This window comes from Passer domesticus, chromosome 4 (genome assembly GCF_036417665.1).
Source record: "Passer domesticus isolate bPasDom1 chromosome 4, bPasDom1.hap1, whole genome shotgun sequence".
NCBI classification, from domain to species: Eukaryota; Metazoa; Chordata; class Aves; order Passeriformes; family Passeridae; genus Passer; species Passer domesticus.
In genome coordinates, this window is record NC_087477.1 from 35780511 (window position 1) to 35808459 (window position 27949).

Sequence of the window (27949 nt, forward strand, 5' to 3'; positions counted from 1 at the left end):
CGAGTTCAATGTTTAGCATCACTTTTGCTTTACCTGCTTAGAACACAAAATAAACAGTCACATATTCAAGAAGTAACATCTTTATAGATGTCTTCAACTGCTATTAAAAGACCTGAGGGTTGTTAAATGCTTTTCACAGTGTTCTTCAACAAAATTGGATAAAGAAAACCTGATCATTGAGATTAATTAATTAATGGGCAAGCTGATTTTTGTCCACTGGGAGTGAAGGCCTCATGGACATACTAAAAGCAGGAAGAAAAAAGAAGCAAGATCTACTACACTTTCAGGTCTTACTTTACACATCACAAAATGTTAAAGACAAGTTTGGTTTTTTTTAAACTTGGAGAATAACTCTTGAGTTTAGAGAGCTGTTCAGAAGAGCTTGGAAAGAGCAATTTCTCAAAACGCTCATCTTCATGTCTTAAAAGGATTAAAAGAAAAAAAGGAAATCCCAGCTTGCTTCAGTATTAAAACCTTTTGCCAAGCCATATCATCCTGCAGTTTCTTGAGATTACTTACACTAAGAACTATTTTACGTATGTTCTCCACATAAAGGGTCACGTAGTCTTTGATATAGACTCCTATGTCAGGATAAGGAATGGAGAACCAGTTGCTTGCAATTGCGGCTTCATTTTCATTGTTACCACTCCACAGAATAATTGATGGATGAGATTTTAAACGTCGCACCTGAAACACAACTTACAGTTTCACAAGTCAAGCAAAATTACTTATATTAACAATAAATTTTTTTTAAAAAATAACCACTTTATTACTAGTTGAATTACAAGTCCACATGTATATTACATATGCTAAGCCTACAATTCCCTTTTTTTGCCACATGGTTCACTATTCCCTCAGCTTGCCACTAGGCTCAAAGTTTGTTATATACACTTTCAGAAGGGAAAACTTCTAATATGCTGACATACATCTGCCTTATGCATGTATGTACCACCCACCTCCACTCAGCCGTGTGTGAAGGATAAATTCTGTGCAGTCTGCTTGAGTGACAACTCCCGCAATCAGTCAGAGGAGTTCAAGAAGATTTAGCAGGGTTACATTTTGTGCCTGTTACATAAAGGTACGCTAACAAAAACTCAAAACAACCATTTTTGGAAAGCTAACTTACACAGTCAGTCAGTGAAAAACAGATAATGTGAAATAGAGCTTTGACACATGGATAAAATACCTGATGAGAAACTTCTGCTCTTACGGATTCTAAATAATTCTGGTCAGTTGGATACAGCGCACACGCAAACATGAAATCCTGCCAAATCTACAAGGGAAAGGAAAGATTTAAAAAACTGTCAGCAAGTGACTTTACATACTTGAAAAATATATGGCTATGGGGATGCACAGTCCTTTGTTCAGACAGAAAACAAATCACATTCACCATGGGGCTCAAGTATGTGCATACTCCACTGTGGTTATCCTCAATATCAGGGTTACAAAATATTTACCCTTAGGAATCAGCTCCTGACAGCCTACATTTAGGAGTGGAATATGGCTCAGCAGATGAAGTTCATGTGAGTTTCAACAGAATAATCAGAAACATGAACATGTAACAATTTGCAGCTGAACAGAACAATTTCATATTTACTTACTATTTTGCAGGTGTAACACCAAATCCCCATTACTTAATGAGAAGAGACAATAATTCTCCTGATGTGGTACTGAGCACACTTAACAGACCTTAATGTGTACTTGTTAAGAAAACACCTTCATACAAAATTATCAAAAAACCAGCAAATCTTACCCAGTAAGAAAGGCAGAAACAAACTAGATGCTCTAAAAACACTGTGATCTTTCTCTTCAAAGAAAGATCAAATAGATATTGCTAGAGAACAGCAAGCCTTTCAATTCAAGAACAATAAACTCCATTTGTACCTTGCAGGAGAATTACAAAAATGGGAACGGAAGCCCAGTGAGAAGGATAAGATTTCTTGTTTACCTGTTTTGTTTTTTGAATTGCCGTAACCTTGAGGCTCCTTCTAGTCTGTCTCAAATGTTAATGAAAAGACCTCTAGAAGGAGCACCTTAACCCAAAGAGGTCTCTAAGAGACTCTACTTTTCTCAACACCATACTACATAGAGAGAGACAGAGACTAGCTCCTCACAAAACTGCATTTTCATTGCAATGAGAATATGCTTTTCCATGGCTCTTTTCAGCACACATTCCCTTAGGAAACTGAAGATAAAGAATAGGACAGTGGGGGATAATGGAGTCATTAAGAATTGTTACAATCCTAACACTGTACAGAAAAAGCAAAGCTATTGCTGCAGAATCACTCATAATCCTTTAGGGGCTGTTGGTGTCAAAACTCTCTATAAACTTTTTCTCACTATTTCCCTCAGTGAGCTATCACTGGTTTTCCTTAAGCACAGTTTGACTCCAAGGCACTTTTAAGCCTTTGCAAGACCATCAGAAGAAACAAAACCAAAAGCCTCCCCCACTGCCCCCTCCAGAAAAAGGGTCTGATTTTCTGCATTTACTTGCTATTTTGGCTGTTAAATAGGATCTAACTCTTGCACTGAACACTGTACAGACACAGATCTACGTGGCCTACTTAAGGTGCCTAGTGTTAAAAATTGAAGAACTGTAAGTGCTCAGAAGCCTTGAAAATCAGGACACTCATTCAGATCACTAAAATAGATGTAACTTTTTTTTTGCAAGCACACACATCTGAAAGCAGCAAGGTATGAATACTGTTTCCCTGCTTCTTATGGTGTAGACTATGACCAAACACACTTCTCAGGATTTTTAATACCAGATGCAGCTTGACCTTCATTCATCTAGTCACTGCTTCATCATAACTTATTAATACCTGCCTCCAAGCTTATATAATAAAAGAAAGGTACTCATCTAGGATTAGTGATTGCAGCAGGTGTTCACCTTAGGGCTACAGTTATATTCAATTATAGCTTGTTCAAAATGGCCTCTTGGATAATCCTTCCATGTTTGTCTTTGGGTCAAATGAAATGTTTGAACCAAAAACACCCAAACCTTTTCAGCTGTTGCTAAAAAGAAGACAATACTTTTAAAATAAATAAAATCCATTTCCATAACTGAGAAGAGCATAGCTACCTTCTACCTAATGGCAACCTTCTACTATGAAGTCTCCAAAATATCACTTCCAGATTCAACAGACCACCTCTGTAATCACAAACCATTCAAATTACAAAGAAATTAAAGAACCCCAACCAGCCAACCAAAAAATTAGGTTAATCTGACCTCTCACGTTGGTACTCTACAATGTCCTTTGGAAAAATGGTTAGAACTTATGTATTAATTATCTTTTTTTTAAATTTGAAGTGGATTTTCATTTACAAGTTCTTGTCAGTTTTTAAATAAGTATTCTGTGTTTATTGTTTTTACCATTATTCCTATTTCATCACAAATATCGTAAAATTCATCTTGTTCATATACTCCTCCTCCCCAAACCCGAAGGGCATTCATGTTAGCATCTGCTGCAGACTTCAAGAGCAGCCTTAGTCTGTCAAATATAAAAAGGAGATATACAAGGTGAAATTGTATTAGTTAAGAATTTCTAAGGTTATACAAAAAACAAATAAATGAATGCCCCTAACAAAAAAAACACCCAAATCTAAATCATTAGTAGGCAATCTATGACTTATAACTCTAACAGAAAGCATCAAAATACTCTGGTTTCTAAACCTGCATGTCTGGACAGAGCTCCCAAAAAGCAATTTTTTGTGCAGAAAAAGTGGCTTGATCCTGTTAACACTTACAAAATAGATGACTCGTGTCATTCCAGTGTAAGTGCTTTTACAGAAGTTTTGGCAGGACCAAATTTAGAAATACTATGTTTTATTAATCATGTTGGTCTTTTCTCCTCTGATATTACTTGCTTTGTATGTAAATTACTTGAATTTAAATTCTCTTTAAACACAATCAGGAATGTATATCCTCTTCCCAAGTTCCATAATGCATAGCAAGAATAGGGGAGTGAGAGGGTGAGGAGAAATACTGATACTGGGAATCTCATTTTAAGGGTTTTAGGCTTCATTTTTCCTTAAATCATATGGTAACCTTTAAATTGCACGTGAATGCACACAACAGCATGCCCTGTTGTCCTGGTTCCCCAATACCCCAGAGCAAAGCTTAGTCCAGGTACAGGACAGCCCCCATCCCACCTGCATCTCTGCAGAGCTGTGCAATGAAATCCAGGTAGTCTAGATGAGATCAGCAAAAGGGGAGAGGCTGCCATGCAACTACACAGCCCTACATGACATGGGATGAAGTGCACATCCTCTGACTACCCGCGGATGTGCCCAGATGAGGCCTGAGGATCACCCCTAAAAATACCCAAAAGGCCAGTAACTATGAACTGCAAGCAATCACCTTCCCACCAGCAATTGCACCTACATGCCTTGAACATCACTCAAATCTGTTCATGTTAATTAAGCCCTAATTCTGAAGCCTCCCACTCCCACCCACAACAATTAGTGTTCTACCTTAGAAGTTTTACCCACTAAAGCCAACCTTTGATAAAGGGTGTAGAGAGAATCAGGAGGAGGAAAAGATTATCCTTAGAGAACATCAAATGTGGCTTACGTGTCATAGGTCACTCTGTCCTGGAAAGAATCTGCTGGAATCCAGTTTGAGCCCTTAATAAAAATGGGTCGGCCATTGATTCTGAAGTAGAAACTCAGACCTGGTGAGCCAGGAATAGGCTCCTGAACAAGTTCTACTGTCCGAAAATAAACCTGTGAAGACATGGAACTTAGATTTAAAGCTGTCAAAAAGAATTAAAACTACATAAATAAAGAAAACCATTACAAAAGGGATTGAACTGAACAATAACAGCTTAGAATTGGCCAAGGAGTCAAAAGACATGGATTCATCTCTAAATTCCTGCTTGCTGAAAACATCCTGTAAGTGTACTAGAAAGAATTCTTTCAATAAGCCTGTTCACTTTTTAAAATTGCTATCATATGAAGAGACAGCAAGAGAAAGCATGAGCAAACAACTGTACATGTGCACACAAGTATGTAAGGAAGAGACAGATGAAGTCTAGTTGTTGCAGAATCCAGTCAAAAGTCCAGCTGAAGGCCAGAAAGAGGAATACAGGGGTTCCACCAGATCAGAAGCACCAGGTAATCTGCAATTTTCTCTACCAGGAGACTGCAGCAGCTCAGTTTTAAGTCTTATCCCTGAATGGCTGGCATGAGATTCACATAGTACAAGCAAGACCTTCTCCTTTTACTGCTCTGAAATGGTATCTTTTTAATAGGTGCAACACTTAGAGAAAAAACACGCGTGCAAACACAAATGCCAGTTTGCAAGTGAAGGGCCCTCTGGCCATCACAGCTATGCTGGAACAGCATGATCAGCAATAATGACTCAGAGTGACCAGTTCAGCTAAGTAAACACTTACTCTGAGTAAAGTATTAAAGATAAAGCACATTTCAAGCAGAAGCAGAGGGCAAGCTTGTACAGCTGCTCTTTTAGCCAAATATATGGCATTGTGGCGCTGAAACAAGAAAACCTTCCTTTCTTCTGTTGCAGGTGGAATTAAAGCTTCCAGGAAATCATTCCAGGTGTTTTCTAGGACTTCACTACAAGCAACAATGCTGCTCTGAGGGGTATCCTGACTGCACTGACACAGACAGCCATGAAGGAGCAGTTAATGCACTGCAACAGCAACTGCAACTGACCCCTTATTTGTACAGGTGCCTTCCCCACTTGCCACATCAGCTCCTGCAGACCTTCAAACTCTTCCAGAAAACAGCTCTTTCAGGGACACCTTAAACATTTTCTCCTGCATCCTTGTTCCAGTTCAACTTCCTTAAGTCAGAAAGAAAATGTGTGTTCTTTCTTGCACCTGTTGCTCATTATCATAGGGAGAAAACTGGAAAATTAAATAAAGGAAAGGAAAGCTCATGGTAAATTTTAGCCAAAACAGGTTTGGGTCAGAAGAGCAGGAACCAATTTTTTTCTAAACTACTCCTAAGATAGCAACCACCCCTCTCTCAGAAGACTATTTGCTTTACCTTTTCAAAAGGTCAGCTTGTACAGTACAGCCTGTTCTCCCTCTGCCACAAGCTTCAGCTGAGGCAAGTATATGTCACTAAACCAGGCTAAAATTAACCTAGTTAAGTGCAAAAGATACACCTGTCTTTAATACAAAATGCAACTCTTTAATTCACACACCAGACATGGTTGTAATTCAAGAGGGAAATGATTAATCCCACTATGGGACTGCATTTTCTGAATGTTCAGCTTATCAAAAATCACACATATAGACAGAAAACTATTTTTATCAGTAGGAAGGAAAAAGAAAATCACCACTTTTTGCTTCCTCTTTGTTAACTGAGACAAGTTAATTGGACAATTATTAATCAAACACCTGGATAGAGACAATGCATGTGACAAACCAGATGCATTAGCAGAGGTTGCAGATCACTGAGCTCAACCTATACAGCTCTGTCTGCATCATGGCAGCAACCATTCCTAGATTTGCAGGCTTAGTTTAACAGAAGAAGTTGAATTTAAATAAGAACCAAAGTTTCATGCAACTTTCACAGTCACTCTAACTCCTGAAGGCCACAAAAGAGAAACTACAGTATGAGTACTGCACTAGCGAAAAAGTTCTGACCTTCCTACACTGAATTAAATTACCCAGAGAAAAACTCCTCAGTCTCCATTGTGGCTCTGTTTTTATGGCACAAAGTGGAATGGGACTTGCAGTTGGAGCTGCCAAAGTATTTGGGATGTCATCAGGCAGGTTGTGACGGTCTCAGAGTGCATTTGTGATGGAGTATTTATATCACTAACAGAAGTAATGAGATACTGCTTTACTCCTGCTCAAGTGGAACTCATGCAACTGGCCAAACCCAAGGCAATCTGAGAGGCTGGAACACTCAGCCAGGGCCACCCAGACAGCAGGAGCAAGAGAAAAAGCTCCTCAGCCTCAGCTCACATTCCCAGGCCTTCAAGATTCAGTGGAACTCCATTGTTCTCCCAAGGCCAGCTGGTAACAGCACATCTCCCTGCTCCTAACACAGCTTCCTTCTGCCTTTTGGGGGGGTAAAAGAAGGGCAATGGGAGACAACCAGCATCTGGCATGCTTGGCTACGTGCCCTTCTGGCTATCAAGATCTTGGCCACCTCAAAATCTGTCTGATAGAGTTTGCTGCCTGAGGGCTGAACATTTCTCTCAGGGCATGCACAAGAGGCTCTCTAGCCACCACCGACCAATCAGCTGATTCTGGGCATAATTATGAAACAGATACCTACCCTTTTAAAGCACACACAAAGGCTTTGTGCACAGTTAAGTGACCTGTGGATGACATTTGGCATTCCCATATTTAGCAGCAGGAAAAGTAATAAGGATGAAGATGCCTAGAGCTGAACTAAGATCACAGAACAACCCAGCAACCTAACAAATTAGCACACAGCATGAAAGTGGTGTGAAAACTACAAAGCCAGAAAAAAAGACTTCTGGAAGTCATGCTAAAATGCTGAGGGGGAAAAGAGGATGTGAAGGGATGGAGGAAAATACTGCTTGAGGCCAAGATCTTGAAAGTACAAAAATAGCCTTAAAAATTAACAACTCTTGATTACAATGCTGGAGAAATGAGCATACAGAAAGATAGAGAAATAGAACTGAGGAGCAAAAAAATGCTTCATGGGGCAATGAAAGAGGTAATAAATTCTTTGATGTGGGGATGGCAAGAAATAAGCAACTTATCAAGAGCAAATAGGACCCTTCATCAAGAAAACCAATGTCACTGTGAGATATTTCACATTATCCTGAGAAAAAAAACTCTAGAACAAAATATTCAAATGGAAAACCAAACCAAAACCAAACCACATCCCATCCTGGAAGTTGGCTTTTATTCTGCTTTGGTTTTCTGCTACTCTGAACAGGAATGAGTAAGTACTTCTTTGAGCCAAAGAGATTCCCAGCACTGCTGGCTAGAGCTCTAAACAGCTCCTGCAAATACATACTGGAAGGCCACCCAGAAATAATCCCAAAGCATTAGCTAAAGTTATGAATACTACTCTAGCATGTCAGAATCCAGAAAGCAGTTCAAGTTAGGAGTAGCCAAATGTGACATAACATCAAGCTGTGCTTTCTCACATGTACAGTTCTCATGCTTCAGTTTTTTCGTAACCAAAGTTAAGCAGACACTCATATGGACACAAAAGACTTGTGAAATGCCTCACCTCTGTTTTTTTCTGGGGGGAAAAGAAAGCATGGAAATAAGAAATTTATTCTTCCTGAATACAGTCAGTACAACACGGACAACAGAACTGACAACAGAACAACTTTCAGGAACATTAATCCCGGATTGTATCTCCTGAACTACCCAAAGTTCTTATCAAGCTGTATGAAGGTTGCTGTTCAGTTCTGCTGACATGAGAGAAAATTATGCTACAACATGAAAAAACTGCATACAGAGCCTTTTTCCACTCATACAGCTCTCACTGGGGGGTGATGGTATGCGTCTGCATGTGCATCTGTCAGAATCTAAGACAGAGATTCACAGAACACAGGAAGGATGACCAGACTTCACACTGTAAGCTGTAAAGGCTTCTTATGCTGGTTAATTCACAATGCCCACTATGTGGTGCATTTGCTTTTTTCCCCCTCTTTCCCCTTAAGGAGAAAAAAAGTAAGAGGCTTCTGTTGTAGACCATGAAGTCCCCATGATCATATGCCACAGAGCTTATTCTGACATAAGCACTCAAATGGAAATTATTAGCTTTCCTATCATTGTGCAGTTTTCACACAGTAATAACAGAATTTTCCTTTTTAGAGGCTTTATAACTGTATTTCCTACAACCGGTTTTTCCAAGCAACATATGCTGTGTTTACTTGGTGTGGGTTTTATAATTGTTTCAAAATTAGAACACTAATCATAGCAAAGAATTATTATTATTACTGTAACTTCATAATCAAACTGGAGGCTAGTCCTATGAAGAAAAAACACCAGAAGCTATTAGTTTTCCTAAGTTTTTTTCACACAAACAAATGTTACAGCAAATAGCAGTTTAGATGCCTGGTGACCAGATTAGTTTTTAGTAAAGCAATACACACCAGAAACATCTAATAAATGCATACATTTATGTGATTGTTTCCACATGTTCGTGGCATAAGGAGGCCAGTTTAATCCCTATGATTTTTCTTTTTAATGGACAATTAGAAATTACCTCTTCTAGGCTTCTGAGTAAAAGCAAACAGATAATTAAACAGCCACTGTGTTAGGGGAACTCTTATGCAAAATCCCCCAAATATTACTTTTATGGTCATATTTAAGACCTTACCTTTTCTTAAGCCTGAAGCACATCTACTACATTCTAATAAATAAATGTATGTTAGTTTTTTAGGAATGTGTCTACCCCATAAATTTTTAAAAACTGAATTAGCAAAAAAAAAAAAAAAGAAATCTCAGTAATAAACCTTTGCATAATCTTACAGAAATCTAAAACGGTTTTTCAGTGCATGATACAAAACCAAGAGCATGGTATATTAAGTTTAGAAGTGCTGTTTTCTTTTCATAAGCTAGAAAATGTAAGAAGTAAACATATTTTCTCTTTTAACATTTCTGGTTAACTGTAAACCATCCTACAGCCACAATATAAAGTAAAGGCACCCATACAGGGTAAGACTAGCAGAAAACAGGTATCCACACATTGTGACATTAAAAAACTCATTTCTCATTAGCATTTCCACATGCATATTATAACTCAGCAAAACATTTAAGAGCTCTAGACACCTGCTATGCAGAGCAGATGTCCTAAAACTAACAGTGCAATGCCAGATGTAACTGAACTTTAGGGCTCACCTTTGAAAACTTCTCAATCTGGCATCCTGCCTCCATCATGAAAGTTGTGGTCATGTTGTATCCAGTTTGCTTTCCATGTCCATTTGGCCACCAAGCCTCCACTGCAGCACTCTGGAACACAGAAGGGAGAAAGCCAGAGAACATGTATAACAAGAGGTATCAAATGCACCTGGGGCTCAGGTACCTTTGAGTGAATCACCACAACCCTAACAAGGTTTTGTGCTTCACCTGACATATGTTAACATTTTCTCCAGCTGCAGCTCTGAGGTGAAAATCATTTAAAGAGAGAAGTGTGATTTCTTCTGCTCAAGTGCAGGCTATCACTTCATTTTGTGTCCACAACAGGCCATGAGCACGCCTGGACATGCATGCACACATCTAGCTGCTGCTCCTCAACTGAGGTGCACTGACATGCTATTCCTCCAAACCCCAAATATCTGTGTCAGGAGCAGCCACTGTTCACTGAGCTCTGTATCATACACCTCCTCTCATTGATCCTTTAACCTATCCCATGCAATATTCAACATACAGCAGTAACACTTTCCAACTGGGATTCTGGTAATATGTGACCATAATGACTGCTTCACTTCTGTCAAGCTTTTAAATCAAATTCTTCCATTTGTTCAGTGGTTTTCTGCTTTGTCTCTCTGTTTCCTAATCACATCATTAGTACTCCATAATTTTTACAAACATGAAATGCAATCTCCAAGATGACAGAATATTTATCTTCACTCTAGCAGCCTACTTCTGCCGTTCATTCCTGTTGCCAGCATTTGCCAATTGAGTGCATGACACAAAAATTGTGGAAAGAAAGTAATAACGCACGCAACCAAACAATGGAGGGATCAGCACTGAATTTAGTCATGCAAGGAGCGCCTCAATCTCTTCAATCAAACTGAGGCCAGAATGCAGCCCAGCAATATGTTTTGCTGTAGCTATACTTGAACAAAACCATGAATATGAATATATATATATAAAATGATGTATCATGAATACATCTTCCAGCTTCCCTGACACAGAATTATCTCGACTGCTTGTGAGGAAGTCCTGATCTCTGTTCTGCATGGATACAAACGGAAGCGCAGACTCAGCGAGTGCCTCGACAACAAGGGAGTGTTCTCAGCTGCCTGGGACGACTGGATGTCTCATTGGCCACCAGTGATGTCACCCTCTGCTCACCACTAGCTGATAACCAAAACGCTGTCACATTGGCAGCACAGCACTTTGCGTGGCAGCCGCAGGAAGGCTGACACACATCTCGGCGATCTGCGCTGCTCGAACACCTACTGACTCCACAATGCAATCTGCAATAAACTCTTAACTAGAAATACATTTCTGGCGAGGTCTCAGTATCTAACATGCACCACACAAGTCTGTGTACAGAGCAAGGGCTCTGTTAGCCTCATCAATACATGAGAACGCATTTCTGGGCTTCTCTTAAAATCAGCTGATGTGAATTCATGCAGCAAAGCCTTTTGTGAGCAAAGAATAATGAAACACTGCTGCCTCTGCTCTGAAGGAAATGCTTCCTTCCAGACTTGCAGTTGCACTATACCAACAGATCTCCTCTGAGGCTGGGACAACTAAATAAGCAACAATAATTTTTCAAGTTTCACTTTGCAGTGCCTGCTAAATGTAAAAGGCTAAGCAGAGAATCATGGTTGTTTTAAATAAAACGGGGTATTGGTATTTTCTCCAGTAACTTTCATGTCAGATGACAACAGTAACAAAAACTGTATGTTTCTATGCTTCTGTGTCAAAATAAAACAAAGCACATAAGTACACAAGTCACAGAGTGTGCACACTGGAACATAAACACCCTGCTTGCTTTCTCTCCATGCAAACAACTGACAAGTGAACTGAAGAACACACACAGACAATGCAGTCAAGCTGGCAAAACAGAGTCACACAGCAGTGCAGAAAAACAGCAGAGCCACTAAAATATAGAAGAGCTTGAAGGCAGACCCTCTAATGCTATTAACTGCCAGTACTGTCAGAAGCCTCAAAAGCACATCACCCACCCACAAATGTGTGTCCTGCAGCAGTGAAGCTCCTGTGGAGAACTGTATCAGGTGTGGCTGCAGCTGCCAGGACTCCCACTCACACTGGCTGACGCCTGATTTTTTAAATTGAGTTTTCTCCTCATTAGAGCACCTTCTACCAGTCAAAAAATCCTCCTGAGAGTTGCCTATCCAAAGGACTACAAGTGAATGTAAGGAGTATTACTCCACAAAATTTTCTTTTGCTTTTATTTACCTGAAAGTAAATATATATCTACTGAGAGGCTTGAGGAATCTTTCCTCTCTCTCCTGGGAGAATCCTATGTATTGTAGTATATTCTGGTCCTAATCAATCCAGTAAACAGTAGCATGCGAGATACCTGTGCCAGTGAAGTGACACAGGGTATCCAAAGGTTATTTACCTAAATAACTCAAAAAACCGTCATTTAACAGTGGCCAGTGATTATGTGACCTTTTTCTAAGGCTTCATCACCTTTTGGCAGTGAGCTACGTAGCTTCACAGACATCAGATTTTAGAAAGGAATAGAAATGTTCTCCTAGCCTGTAAGGAGTACAGAACTGTTGTTAAAAGTCAGGAACACAGTAAGGAATGGAAAGGAGGCCTAAAACTGGCATGGAGGCAGAAAGTCTCACTGGAAACCAGGGGAAACATTTTGCAGCTGAACTAGCTCTCCACACACACCTCTTTACCTTGTTGATGTTTACAAGCAGCACAATGCTGCCTTCTCCAGGTTGAAGCTTCACACTGAACGTTTGCTGCGTTTGTAACTTGGGAATGTTCACAGTCACAAGACCTGCAATTGGCTTGGAGCTGACTACATCAAAAATAGACTCGACTTCAAGATACCACTGCTGAGCACTCTTTGCTAAGTGAAGAGGGAGAAAAAAATGGGATTTAAGAATTATGTTTCTATACCTATTAGTTAACATTATCCTTCATTAAAGAAAAAAGTCAAACATCTAAGATTAAATTTAATAATTTTCAGGCTGTGTCTGAACCAGCCTACATAGTTAATCTGCTTATTTAGTGTGTTTGACATCTGAGTCCAACGGAAGAGAACAATGCAATATGATTTATGTTTTTTAACTCCTTTTTTAATTCAAAAGCCATCCAGGCTTTTTTTTTCAGAGCTCTGTACAAAAGTCAGAGACCTTGACACCAGTCACTTCATTAGGAAGGAATTTTTTCCCACCAACTCCCATAGACATTGTATTTGCTTTTAGTCAGCACTCATATGAACATGGTACTCTTTGGGAAAGATTGTAATCACAAGCCAGTACAATCACTTTTGTCAATGAAACAAAAACAGTATTAACAGAAAACGAGCTGAATTCATCCCAGACTCACTGGACAAAATGAATGGAGCTACACTGGGGATGAATTGGGCCCACTGTGTCTAGACTTGACAGGCTATATCTTTATGTCCCTTCTCCTGCCCATGTGTCGGGAAAGAAACAAGTTAATGACTTCCCTGAGATCACTCTGAAGTTACTACAGAGCATCCTCTCTTTTACACAGCTTACTGAAAAAGGAGAGCCAGGGTCAAGGGTACTCAAGATCTATGTGTAAATTTCCCACTAACTTCAGCAGTTGAATTGCCTAGCTACAAATACACCCTGGTTAATCCTATTCTTCAAATATTGCAGATTAACATATAAGCAATAACAAACAAAACAGAAAACAAGGAGAATGACACATTTTGTATACCCAAACTACTAATAACTTACTTTCTCTTTTCATTTATGTAGTCTAGCTCTCCTTCCTCCACAAGAGAAAGAGAGCTCACTCCAAAAAAACAAAGAATTGCATTCAGCCCTGGTGTGATTTTCACTGTCTTTCACAGAATGAAGAGCAATGATTGAGTTCTCAAGTTTATATTACACCCAGCATTACCCAGTGAAGACCAATTCTCTGAAATGTGGAAAGGGTTAAAAAGTACCCACCCTACAAAGGTCAGACATTACAGTGCATTCTGCCTCCCTTACAAAAGCATATAGAAATTCCAACCCATTCCTAACTGCCTGAACTGCGGGGTCCAGGCAGAGAAACCAAGAACAATGAATCTTTTACAGACTCAGTGGTCAAAAGGCTATGACACTACATCTGATGAACAATAAAAATACATATGCAGCTTAAATTCAGGTTCTTCATTTACTCTTTCTTTTTCAAACATTTTTATGTTTGAATACTAATAAGCTCTTGCTCTGGTTCCAAGCTACTCTCTGCTGAAGGAAAGAGGTTTGCTCTCTCCACTTACCCAGAGAGCAAGAGTTTACCTACCAGAAGGTGGAGTTGTGGGAATGTGGGAGGGACCAGAAAAGATTTTTATTGTAACTAAATTTCAGAAAGCACACAGTCTGCGCTGGGGCTTTCCATGGAAATTCCAGTCACGTCAGTTCTATTTAAGACCTGCAGCTATTTCAGGACACTTTAAAAGCAGCCATGGAGTGATGTCTTCCTCTTTTATTCATACACAATAAATCTATTCCCAAGGGCCAAAATTCACCCCAGTGCAGAGGACCCACGTGCTAGCCTATACTCCACTGGGCTCAACAGGCAATGAAAAAAAGCATGTGGGTGGTCTACAACCAGGCATATCACCATTTGCAGAAAGTTTCAAGGGAAAATTAACTACTTCTGCACAGCTGCAATGATCTTCAGACAAAGGAGAAGAAAATCAGAGACCACTGCAAGAGAGGAAACTGGTTTGGTAAGTTAGGTAGCAAGAATGCAGGAGGTTATTCTGTCCAATTGCAGCTTTAACAATTATCCTTGCACAGCACAACTGCTTTTCTCTCTCAGACTTCATGTTGTGTCCTGAAAACTCAGCACTCATCGAACTTTGCTCACTGTGCATTTGTCCTTCCAACACAAAACCAAATTCCCATAGCAGCTTTGCCTTTGTTTGAAATGAAAGTGAGATGAAAGTGAGACATATTTACAGGGAGTCTTGGTGAAAACACATGCCAGTAGAAAGGAAAAACTGAAGAACAGGTGCTAATCTCAATTATACTACATTTATTTATTCTAACACTTTATACTACATTTATTATATTCTAACACTTTTAACAGTTATTGTTTGTTATTAAGTACTGTTTCAATACGTAATAAAGGTGTGTTCTGGAAAGAACTACACACAAAGTCATAAAAAACCCAGAGAACATTTCCTATCTGACAGTTAATTTGGCTTACTAATAAAACGGTTTGTATTCTAAAGGTGAAACCAGTAACAAGAAGAAATAAGAGACTTACCAAAGAAAGGAGTTATAGAAAAGTAAATCAGGTGATAATGGTTATAGGCCTCAATCCTAACATCTTTCCAGATTCCTTGAGTGGGAAAAGAAGGGCCCCAATCCCAACTAAATGAACATTGCTCCTGGAAAACAGAATGATTATGTTACAAATGCCTGTTTTTCACAGAGACATTGATGCCGTGCCAGAAATATGACATTTGCTATCTGGAAATAAAATACTGACATGCACTGAAAGAATTTTTCCAGTTTCCATAAATCCAGAAAACCTTACAGAATTTTTTTTTCTTATTTCACAACCAGAACTTGCTGCTACTACCTGTATTATACAAAAAATTAAATTCTGTATTAAACATCCATGTAAGGAGAAATTTTGTATTACCAAAAGAGCAAAACAACACAGCATACCACCAGAAAAAACCACCAACAAAACCCCAAACAGTAAAGATCAAATAAACAAGGAGATTACTCTCAATTCAGCTGTGAATTATCTTACTTTGTAATGTCAGTATATAATTGTATACCTAAAAGACAAACTAAGCAGAAAACGGACAATTATAAATGTTACAGTATTCTAGAAAAACAGTATCAAATTAAAAACCATATATGAAATAGTTTATCTCCTATTTTTAGTTTTAACACCACAGAGTAATACAAGGAAAGAAATGGATATGTCTGGAGTATTTGTGTAGTTCAGTCATGTTCACTGTTTCTCCCCTTTTTATGGTTCTCTTATTCAAAAACAAAGGGAACAAAAACATGGTTGAGAAGTAGCTTAGTTCTGGTACTAACATCAGAATAACTGTCAGAATTATAAAATGCTGGTCAGGCAGAGAAGTGCATACACTAATTTCCATTTAGCTGTTTTCAAACCTGGTCAGACCTCTACTTAACAAATCCCTTGACAACATCTATTCAGCTGCCCTCCAAGTTTCACACAGCCCCAGCCCCCAAAGCAAATACAATGGATCTCCTAAAGTCTTGTACAGTGACACACAATTCTAAATTTAGAGACTAATAACTTACAGCCAAGGCATACTAATTTGGGCAAACCACATTGCACAAGCCTGGCCTATCCCTTGTGTTGCCAGTCAGCCTCCCTGTCTATCAAACTGCAAAAGCGCCTTCCAGGAAGCAAACACTGCACCTATTTCAAACACAAAACCAGGGATATATTCTTAGAAAACATGTCCAATTGGAAATCATTTTCCCCTTATATAAAATAAACAAATGAATCACTGACAGATTGGCAGGTTTCACTAAAAATACTGCAGAGACTGCTATCAGAAACAGTACGTCACAAGAACACTATGCCTGTATCACTGGAATACATCAGCAGTGACAGGTTTGGGTTCTGCCACAAACTCCTACTCAGATTTAGATAAGTTTACTGCACTTAATACTGCACCTGAAATGTGTAAATAGCTCTCCATTACTTTCAGGTGGGAAGTCACCAGCTTATAGCAATTTCCAGTACGTTTGTTTAGTTTTAGATGTGACATAGCTGCTGTTGTTGCCAATATTTGGAATTCAAAATGTTTCTGGAAATTTCTGGAGCAGTTTCCAAGTACAGCTAAAAAATTCATTTGAAGAAAAAGCATTAAGGTACTTTCTAACAAATTTATAGTTCAGTGAAGCATAAAATCATTCCAGGTCTCTTTTGCTCTATAAATAAGACTCCAGCTGAGTAAGTGCCCTCTTCCTTGCAAGCCTCTCCTTGCACTGATTTCAGAGAAACACAGTGAACTCAGAAGAACTAATAAACTTTCTAAAAGGCAGAGAAAATAAAAGTAGCAGCAAGCAGAAATAAACACAGCGTCTTAATCCTAAAGGATCTTTCCAGGACAACATGGAGTCCATGTTTACATTAATAAATTTTAAAGGAAATCATATCCAGGTTTAAATATCAGATTTACAGAATCCTAGTTATTTTTTGAGGAGGGTCTAGAAGGACTTTATCCGAAAGTTTGAGAATAATTATCAAGAAAGGCATTTAAGCGGAGACAAATATGCAAAAACACCCAAAAAGAGAAATTAGAAAATAAGATCATCTAGACATGACCTCTATCTGCTGCAAAGCTATCAGAAATACATGAGAGTTTGCCCTGAGTTGTTTTAACAGCAGAGAAGGCATATCTTAAATCAAAGTTTCTGAGTTTTATTCATTTATATTACACAGTTGTTTTCATTGAATATGTACATCTAAGTCACGCTTGACAACACTCATAAGATGAGAACAGGTTCCCTGTTAGGTAACACTTCTTGGGACAGGCCAGAGCTCCCCAGTATAAATAGCACAGCACATGAGCAACAGCAAACACTCACAAAGCTGCTTGGATGAGATTTTTACAGCCCTGGCTATAACACACTGGTATTTGCAACAGTGAACTCTACTGTCAGCATACATTGCTAAACCCAGTGGACCAAAATGGAATGATTACACATTTCCCAATGCTGTCCTGCCCTCTTAGCAGCAAGTCTCCTTGCTGACTCTTTGATGAAAACAGCCTTTCAAACATTCTTATCACTTAGATATGAAGCCTGGCCTTCTCATGCCTCCTGTATTGTCAACATACAAGACTACAGGTTTCCAGGGGGGATGGGAAAAGGAAGCTGCAATGAAAAATATGCCCTACTTATAAAACAACAATGCAGGTTTCAGAATACAACTGTAAGGACAGCTTGTGGTGCATTCCTCTTTCCCAGCCTGAAGCCAGAGACAATTCTGCCCCTACCTTTCTGATGAAATTAACGTGGCACTCTCCTTTCTGCACAGGTGGAGGGCACGCCGGGGGGATGCTGTGTGCTTTGTGACATCTGCTCTGCTCCGCTGCGTATGAAACGGCTGACAAGAAACGGACCTCAATGAAATTGACCTCCTGGATCATGCTGGTAATATCAAAGCTCTAGGACAAAACACAGAACAAAACCATTACAGTGCTGACATTTATCTATGAGATTTATAATCACTATTACATGGGGATTTTAATACCATACATATATTATTCAAAAGCTTTTGAAATACACTCTCAGCGTGCTCTGGTTTTGAAAGAAAAGAAAAGCTTCTCTGTAAACTGAAAAAAGAAAATACACAGGAATGTTCTAGATAGAAGGAGATGTTTCTGGGCAAACCACTTTCCTCACACCAAGCTCTCGTTGCAGGCTGCAGCACTTGGCTTGCACAGAGAAGTACTTGAAGGACAAGGACAGCAAGAGAATCTTTACCCTCATTTCTCATCCAGAACCCATCTGCATCTTTGGAAAGACACCTTATTCCAATTCAGAGAGCTGCTCCATACAGGAGTGCTTTCAGCTGGCACTGTGCTGCCAGCTCCTCTACCACAAGGCACTGAGCTGCCTTGTCCATGAATGCTGCAAAGTTGTAGTTCATTCCCCAAAATGAAATGAGTTGCATTCTAGTCCCCCAAATGTAAGACACACATTCTATGCCAGCACCAAATGAAGCATTTGGGGGCTTCCTCACCAGGTCACAAAATCCCCTTCAGTGTGTCTGGAGAACAGGAGAAACGTTCCATTTCAGAATTATCCTGTGCTATCAAGACAATATGGTTCCAATGGCTAACACCCATTTATTCCTCAGAGTGCACATTGATGAAAAGCCCAGTCTTGGCAATTTTTCTTTAAATTGGGAACACCCAGCTAGAATCACTAACTTCTGTAGCATACATCAGGATATTAGAAAGCAAATAGCATTCCCCAGACCAGAGCCTTCAGAGAGTCCTTCCTGCAGATGTTGTTGCCATGTGGAAGAAGTGAACAAGGCACAAGCCTGGGTCACAGTAACCCTGGACTCAATTTAATGCAGTACACTCTAGTTTTACAGTGAAGGCCATTTCATGAATTGTTACAATCTGATACAAAATGAAGTTGCAGAAATATGGACAAAATAATACCACTTCTGAACTTTACAGAGCCTGCTACTGACAACCTTTAGATACTCTCCAAACAGTAAATAATTACAATTTCATAAAAACTCTTATGAAATTTTTGATTTCACTGATGGCAAAAGTAAGTCAAAGAGAAACTAAGTGGTTTGTCCTAGGTCACACAGACCCAAGTGGCAGAATGTCTTATGCCTCAGTGCTTCTGCGATAAAACCTGCCAGAATGGTAAATGCTGAAATATGGAGACACCAGATTTCTTTTGTAATTCAGTTATTCCAGTTATCAATCTTCCCTTAATCCTTCAGATTTTTTTATTCTTTTAAGATTACGTTAATACCAGAATAATTTTATATTTTAAAGCTATAAATTTAGTTTGAATGTTTTTGCCATTCTCAAGATCGTTCCATAATGAATACTCTCGTACTGACATAAGCAAAGCTCAAAAATGCAAGACAATGTTATCCAAAGTACCATATTAAAAATAAACCACCATCTTTAAAAACAAAAACATGAAAACACACACAGGCTTTACAGCACATGCATTTTCATTGCAGTATTGAAATGTAAACCATTCTAATACCAATTAGTAAGCAGATTTACAGCTAATAAAACAGATTTAAGCTTACGTTTTCTTGGAGGTGGGACACATCCCAAGAAACAAGACACATTATTAGCTGAATTGATCCTCTTGCATTGGTTCTCTCATTTAGGACACAGCACATTCACCTCCAGATATGACCCTGTTGCTAGTGAAAAGGTAAGTACAGTTCCTAACATTTACCTGATTACACATGCAGTCCTCAACTCAACACTTTCTGCATCCAAGCACCTACTTTTATGGGTACTTGAATGCACTTGCTCAGAGAGAAAGGGCTTTGAGGCAAGCACAGAAGCCCCGTCACAAATAAACACATTACTTACATATCTGTTGAACATGTTGTCTGTTCTCCCCAGAGTGACATTGTTGAGCAGGATCAGTGCTACTGTATCTACTCCCTCAAAAACCAAATTCACTTTCTGCCACTTTCTACAGAAGAAAACACACATGAAAAACTGTCAGAATACCTAGATTTAAAAACACACAGGACACAGACAACATAAAAATGTGTATCACTATTATACTAGCAGTTGCTTCAGCTTTTTGTAGCTACACTGTACCTTTAAACAGTCAAATTAAGATGACAGCTGAAGTAGCTCAAATCAGCATGTTCAAGAACACATCAGGCTCACATACCCACCTGATGTTAGATGGGATAGCTTTCAATTAGCCTAAGTACTATCTTTTTTTCAGCTGACAATTCATAAGTAATTTTTAACAATCAATTAAAAACATAAAAAAGCAACAACTGAAGTGTTCTGTAGCAAAAGCTTTGCAGCTGCACATGATTGCATAATATGTTTTATCAGATACAAAAGTATTAAGCAGATTTTGAGTGGATGGATTAACTTGCAATTCTGCATGAAAGATGGCACAGAACTATTTTAGACGTATCTTTACTGCATACCTGATGTCAAAAGGAGTTTTGAACGTCCTGCTGTAAGTCCAGTTATCTAGTGAGATCCATCTGTACATCACATCATTAAATCTATAGTATGGATCCTAGTAACAGACCAACAAAAAGAAAATTACATTATTTATTTAGTTATAGTGTTACTACATTAAAAGCATCACACTATCCGTTAGATGAACACTTCTTATTTCAGTCAGTCTCCAAATGCAAATTTCACCTTAGTTAGTCCTGATATTCCTTTTCACCCTTAAAATTTTACCTGAAAGTAAAGCTTTAGTAATATCTGACTTTATTTATATAGCTCAAATCCCTGTCTGCTGTAATCACTCAAACTAGAAGTTTGAGCAGGATTTGTTTTTACAGAAGAAATTACTAGTCTGGAAATTAACCAATAAATCCAGAGAGCTTGTGACCTAATGAGAGGAACAGAAACATGATCACATTCATAATTATGGAGAAAGTAAGACAAATAGGATTTTAAGAGGCAGAGAAACAGCATTTTAGGCCTCTAGGGACAGCACTGAACAAATCTCTAGTTTAAAGTTATTGCAAATAATCCAGTTGTTCCTTGTCAGCTAGACTTGCTGTGGTAAGGATAAAGGAAATTGTTCTATGTGGGGAGATGGAGAAAGACAAGAAGGAGAAGCAACATCATTCTGGCTTTGGTAAAAAAACGAAATGGCTATTTTTGAGAACAGTATTGCATTTACACCAAAGGTGTCCTTCTCCCTTTAACCACACTAGCTACAAAGAACAGAAGGCACAGTTGGTCTAAGCTACGTGCTCAGCCTTTCTGGCTTCATACTGCATTTATTACCTTACAGTGGGTCACCATATCCCTCACCCAGCTTAAGGGGTCTGACACCCCGTGGCCTCACACCTAACACAAAGGCAGCAGAAAGGTCATATCCCATGTCTGAGAGCAGAAAGGCACAGTGTCCCATCCCCTGTCAGACAGCAGTAAGGCAGTGTCCCATGTGTCAGGGAGCAGAAAGGCAGTGTCCCATGTATCAGACGGCAGTAAGGCAGTGTCCCATGTGCCAGGATCAGCAGGGCAGTGTCCCATCCCATGTCAGACAGCAGAAGGGCAGTGTCCCATGTATCAGACAGCAGTAAGGCAGTGTCCCATGTGTCAGGGAGCAGAAAGGCAGTGTCCCATGCCATGTCAGAGTGCCGTACCCAGGTGCCAGCTGACAGCTCGAACTTAATTTTTCTCCCCATGTCAGGAGTCAGTATGCATAGTTACAACATTTGGAATTTGAAGTCTTCTGAACAAAAAATGGTCCTGTACCTCATATTTGTTTTACAACAAAAAGGATCAGGCTCCATAATAAACATATAAACCTATTCACATAGCAGAACAAAATCATAACATTTAAATGACTCTCCTCAGCAGCACAGACCCTTCTGGAGTCCTAAGCAATACAAACATCATTCCTTGGGCTCATACAGAGGGAAAGGTGTCACCCTGCTTCTACATGCCATGCTCTGTCAAATTTCTTACTACAAGGGAAGAGTCAAAAAGGAAAAGCCTTGTCACCTGAGTAAAACTGCGACCTCTGTATTGATAATAGAGTGTATTCTCTAAAAGTTAAGTCATCATGAGCTTACAGGAATATCACTGAATTTTAAGACATTCATTCCATTACTTTTGGTTAATATATCTCAGACTTTTATTGGGATGCAAAAGTTAAAGCCAAGAAATGCATATTAATATGCGAAACTTAAGCTCATAAAAGAAACTTCACCGAGATCATTGTACTGAGATGAGAGGCAAGCACAGAATGTCAGAGACCGTGAAACCCCACAATATGTACTTTAAAAAGCACATTTTTAACAACAGTCTAACATTATTTACCATCTTATATATGTTTACATATGCATACATATTCGTATTTAACATTACATATTCTTTTATTTCACATTGTGCTTTGAAAAATGTGCATGTTAAATTTCAATCTTTGCCACTTTTATGTGTGAAATATTTAACAAAAGGCGTGAGAGGAAAGTTGCAAATGCACTACCAACAGCACACTGTAAAGCCATTTGGTTAATGGTTAAACAATCAACATCAGTGCCTCAGCAAAGATGCACAAAAGAAACCTGCACCATTTCTCCCACAAAAGCACAGATACCGAGATGTTAACGAACAAAGTCCTGACTTCTGGAAAACACAAAACTGGTTGTCTAGCAGCAAAAATGCAGGAATATTTTATCAAAGGCAGAACGGGCTCTTACAGGAGCTTACAGAGTGACATGTTTAAATCTCAGAATATACTGAAGATCCTTTTCCCTGAAGGAGCTTTTGTCTTTACTAGTCTAAAGCCATCAAACTTCAAGAAATGCACTGACTATTGAAATAGGTGTAATAGAAAGTGCAAATTAGCCCTTCTGACTCACAGGCATCCACCCTTTTAGATGGAAAGCTCACAGTTCCGTGTACCTTCATGTAAAACTTAACAGTTTACTGATATCATTGCTACCTAACCAGTAAGACAGCTCATACATCACATAAAAGCTATTAAATGCTAATAGCTGGTCAGCCTTTTTAACCATGACAAATGTTGAGTGTTGTAAAATCAGTCGTGGCAATGTCCAAGCAATGCTTTTAAGATAATTCTCAAGGTTCAGGAGAAACACATGATCACAACAAAGTCCTCTAAGAAAGCACAATTACTTTGCCAATACACTTGTGAGGTTATTGACTTTTCCATTATTAAATACAATTGTTCTGAGTGCTGGAAGATGTAACCATGTAAGTCAAATTGTTTGGATTTCTCTGAAAGAGAATTTCATCCCACGTTAAATCATTTCACATCAAAATGAAAGGCTTAGTTCAGAAAAGTGCATTTAAAAAAAAAAGACAAATTTAAATCACTTAAAGGCACAGGGAGAAATTGAAAGATGGTAGGAAATAGGCTGCACACCTATTAAATACACTTCACATTCAATAGCTCAACAGCTCAGTGTGTTCCTGGAAGCAATTCATAGAGGGGTGGAGTCAATTATAGTTATTTTTAGATCCCACCAAACATAACAGCCTTGCATTTCCCTGCTCCCTGCAATTTGGGGGAAAAATCTGAAGTATTCAAGCTGCCTGCCTGTTTGTTCCCTGCTCCCAGACTCAACGCTGTAAGGAAGGAGCAAATCACCTCCTAAGAGGAGGTTAAAAGCCCTGCCACAGATCATCAAAAGGATGCAATTTCCAGGTCGGCTACCAGGACATCAGCAGGACTTCAAAAGCACTGGCAGCACTACAATGAAGGACCTGCCAGTGCCCAGATGGAAGCTTCTCCTTGCAATGACTTTCAGGGGATATTGAAAAGCCACGGTGATATAAGCTAAGAGCTTCTCCTGTTAAGCAGGAAATGCATGAGCCATGAACACAGGAGAAGTGAGGCTCCAAGCCCAAGGGAGCGAGCAGTGGTGCCAGGCATACCCTGGCCCAGTGAAAGGACACCTCCTGGTCACCCAGGATCCAGGAGTTCTGAGGGGCATGGCACAAACACCTGAATGACAGCAGACAGAGTCAGCTGTACCCAGGTGGAAGATCTGCATGAAATAAAACGAAATTTAATAAAGAGAACAAAAAACAGATTCCTCTGCCTTACCCTGCTTTTGTTATGCTACAATTCAAAGTCACCTTACATGCTCTTCTCTCATAAATTAACTCTGCTGATATTTTATCATGTACACCATAAGAAAATTCTGATGGTGTAACACATCACCAAAACAAAATTTGCAAGTGATGTTTCATGATTTACTGAAAGTTTAATGATTCTGCTCTGGGCAACTTCAGATGCAAGCTAAGTAGTTAATATATACTTATCTATACCCATGTGCTCCTTGACATCACAAGCGATAGCAGTCAGGACATTTACATAATTTTCACAGCTTGAAGTCAGGCTGAACTAACAGCAGTGATGAATGGATCATATCCTTGGAGCATTAGTTTTGGAAGTTCCTCCTAAAGTACCTAAATTTCAGTAGCTGCTCTCAGAAAGCAGTCAATGTTCAGGATGTGTCACAGCAGAACACTAGGCCAAATATGACTAAAGAGTTAACATAGTAATACCCACTGCTTAATATTACTTGAATACTTGGATGTATTTAACAGACCACTATAAATCTTACCTCTTTTAACATCACAAGCTTTTGAAAGAAAAAATTAAGTGTCCTTTAATATTTATGCTAAGACATACTAAGGGTTTTAAATATTTGCACGTGTTCTCACAGTTCAGCAGAGCACCTGTATGTCAGTGGAAAATAATATAATCATCAACTATTCCAACAATGAATGCCACCTAACCTGAACAGAACCATAGGATACCAAATGGAATTGTTACTTGGCTTGTTCCAAAAAAATCTAAGTTGTGATGAAGTGTCAGAAAATAAACAACAGCGTATTTTATACGAATGCAGAACAAGCTACAGAAAACCACACCACTTTCCAGAAATGTAGAGCTATCAGCTATCAGTGCATAAACTTCTGTCTCTTCTAATAAATTTTGATATCCAAGTATGACCAAGAGCACTGTTAGCTTCTCTGCCAAGTGCATGCCCTTGTCTAACAGGCCAGAACATGCAGAATTACCCAGACCCTATATCAGCATCACACTTGCAGACCTCTCATAATACTCCATACAGGTCTAAGTGACAACTGAGAAGACAGAACAGCCTTAGGTATAAATGCAAATGGCTGTCGTATGAGAAAATCCAACTACAACAGACATATTCCTCAGAACTGGAAATTTACAGGAGTCACCTGCCAGCAATAAATGGCATCGTGCAGAACCTGGACAGTATGTGGTAGAGGATGCCTATTTCCAGCACACAGACTTAATAAGCAAGTTACCTGGGGGTACCTATGGCTTACCAGAACAGTGCCTGAAAGAAAATACTACTCTGACAGTGGTCAAAAGAAAAACTTTCAGTCAGAATGGTTTTGGCAAATCTTTTCCCACAGCTGTAGGGTTAGTAAAAGATTCATTGCAAGTTTGTAAAATGTCTGCATTCAAAACCAAGCTTCGATCTAACTTTATGTGACTACTACCTTTCTCTGTGTGCACTTCTCATGTGTTTTTTTAATTTTACATATAAATAGTAGTAACAGCTACAGTGTCTTAATGAAATGTTATTGAAACAATCATGCTAAACACATACTCTGATGCAATCTCCTAGCCCTAGAGCTTTTATCATAGTTAATCCAGCATTTGAATTATATTGATTGAACACAAAAGAAAACAACACTTTGGTAGGAAACTCAAGAGTCTTCCCCAAGAGCATTTTTTGAGACACATGCATTTGGTGCAGCCAAACATGTTCCTCCAATGTATATTTTATGAGCCAGAATAAAGATATCTCTAGAACAAATGCTAAGAGGATCCAGAGAGATGAGTAATGAACCCTCAGCATCAGAGAGATGTTTTTCAATTCAACTGTATGGCTTGCACAGCAGATTAAAGTAAGGCTAACGACACGCAATCAGCTAGAGCATCCCTGTGCAAAAACAGTTTGTGTGTCGACCTAAATTTGAAATGATCCACACAATGATAAATGAATTGCTTGCAGCCTAGTCTTGCAAACTAAGCCATTCTGAAGGCTTAATATTCATCAGCTTCCCCCTGCTGCCCTCCTTCCCTTCATTGTGAGATGCCCACTAAGCTACATTGCTGGAGTAGGCCCTTCCAGACTCTGCTTTAAATTTCTTTTCTGGGTGCTAACCCACTGAGAATCTCACGGATAAAAAAGCAAAGGATGGAGTGAGATTTGCCACTTGCAAAATAGGGGTCCTGCTATCCAGAATGATTTTGTTCTCACTAGCTTTGTTCTCCTATTTCCTGGTACAGCTTTTCAGACCAATCTCCACTTTTGATTACAAGCTGGGTTACTGATCTAGTGACATCTTCTGTAAGATGAATAAAGATCCTATGTTCCGTTGCAAAGCATAAAAGGAGCAAATGAAAAAAATACTTAAGACCAAAACTTGTATTTAGGCATCCATAATAAATCTACTTCTATACCTGACACAACACCAAAAATGGCTGATTTCCAGAGATAATGAACTCTGAAAAAAGGAGCAAACAGCTCTATGCCTCTACAATTAGGGCAGTGTGCATGCTTTTGTACAAATAAGAATATAGGAACAGGATTTTAGGCAGCTGCACTTGAAAACCTTTGGTCACATTCACTGCAGGGAAGAAACCTCAGGACAAACAGCTGAGCCCCCCTCTGGAGCATGAAGCCTCACACTGCAATAATGAATGATGTCACTGACTCCCTCCAAACAACCAAGGCTTGCTGCTTTGCAGAATGCAAAGCATTTACCACCATCTGCAATAGATTTCAAGTCTGCTAAGGCTGCTTCGCTGTTTTGGTACGGTCTGCATTCTATCTTTTAAACAAAGATGTAATTTTGAAACAATTTAGTTATCCAAGTGCAAATTTGTCTGAATGCCTCTTTCTGTAAACTGAGCTTTGCTAAATTGAGTAAGAATGTGTTTACACTGACTTGAGTTACCTGCGCACACCTATACATAGAAACAGGTTACCTCATTCTGGGCTTGGAACAAGCCAGACACCAGCTGGGTCCAGTCCAGAGATCAAGCAACCACACTAGTGAAGCATTCTGGCTAACTCAGCACTTCAACAGCAACATCACCAACTTGGCAACAGCTTCCACTTCACCAGCTGTACCAGCACGTGTTCGGAGCAAGTTCTTACTTGTATTCAAGTAAACATGTTCTAAGTGACCACAACCAACCACCATCGATTTAATTAGCCAAGCACCCACTGCTGCCCAGCTGGCTGACTAAGCTCTCAAGCCTCTGTGCAGGCTTGGGATTCTGCCCAGGCACATGAGAGTTCATGATCCTCATTTCCAAATATACTGCTAAATTACAAGTCGGTTTGCAGCAATGCATTTAAATTAGCAATCACATCTTCTCACTTCGTCAGTGTACTTAGTGTAAGTAGTTAAATGTGAGTCTTTCATTACATCACTGTCTTGTGTGCCTGAGTCAGTGCATTGGTCACAGTTTCTCCTGATGATTATTCACACTTCTTGCAGCAGCACCTCCCAGCACAACCAAACATCCCAGACCTTCAGTTCACCTCGTGCACTTTTGCATCAGAGAAACCAGCAGAGTTCCCTTCACTGATCCCTTCACATAAAGACTCCCTGCCCCCTGCACATTTGACAACTGTAGAAGAGCCCTTCTGAAACCTTAATTCTCGATGTCCAAGATGTCACATCACTTAGCACACAGATGTTAAAACAACAGATCATCATAGCTCTGCCTATCTCTTTATCGCACAGTTCTTTTTCCAATGTTGATGCTCTGTATCTGGCAGTGACACTCTTTGGAATCTATTATTAGCGCTGGGATTCCCAACCTGTGCCAACATAGAAAATGCTAAAATTATCCTGCCCAAATGGTGTCACTTTC

The 27949-nt window shown here is 39.3% G+C and overlaps 1 protein-coding gene across 4 annotated transcripts in view; it reads right to left on the reverse strand.

Annotated features, from left to right (window-relative positions):
• The window catches only part of MANBA (mannosidase beta), a 45030-nt gene that overhangs the window by 15868 nt on the left and 1213 nt on the right, over positions 1-27949 (reverse strand). For 3 of the 4 annotated variants that reach the window (XM_064417087.1, XM_064417088.1, XM_064417085.1), the window contains exons 2-11: positions 20496-20590; positions 19912-20017; positions 17821-17991; positions 15087-15210; positions 12524-12699; positions 9813-9923; positions 4574-4725; positions 3374-3491; positions 1187-1273; positions 520-687 (exon numbers count right to left, since the gene is read on the reverse strand). In XM_064417087.1, coding sequence (XP_064273157.1) covers positions 520-687; positions 1187-1273; positions 3374-3491; positions 4574-4725; positions 9813-9923; positions 12524-12699; positions 15087-15210; positions 17821-17991; positions 19912-20017; positions 20496-20590 — 1308 coding nt within the window. The remainder of the gene's footprint in view (positions 1-519; positions 688-1186; positions 1274-3373; positions 3492-4573; positions 4726-9812; positions 9924-12523; positions 12700-15086; positions 15211-17820; positions 17992-19911; positions 20018-20495; positions 20591-27949) is intronic. The other variant, XM_064417089.1, reaches the window with a different exon arrangement.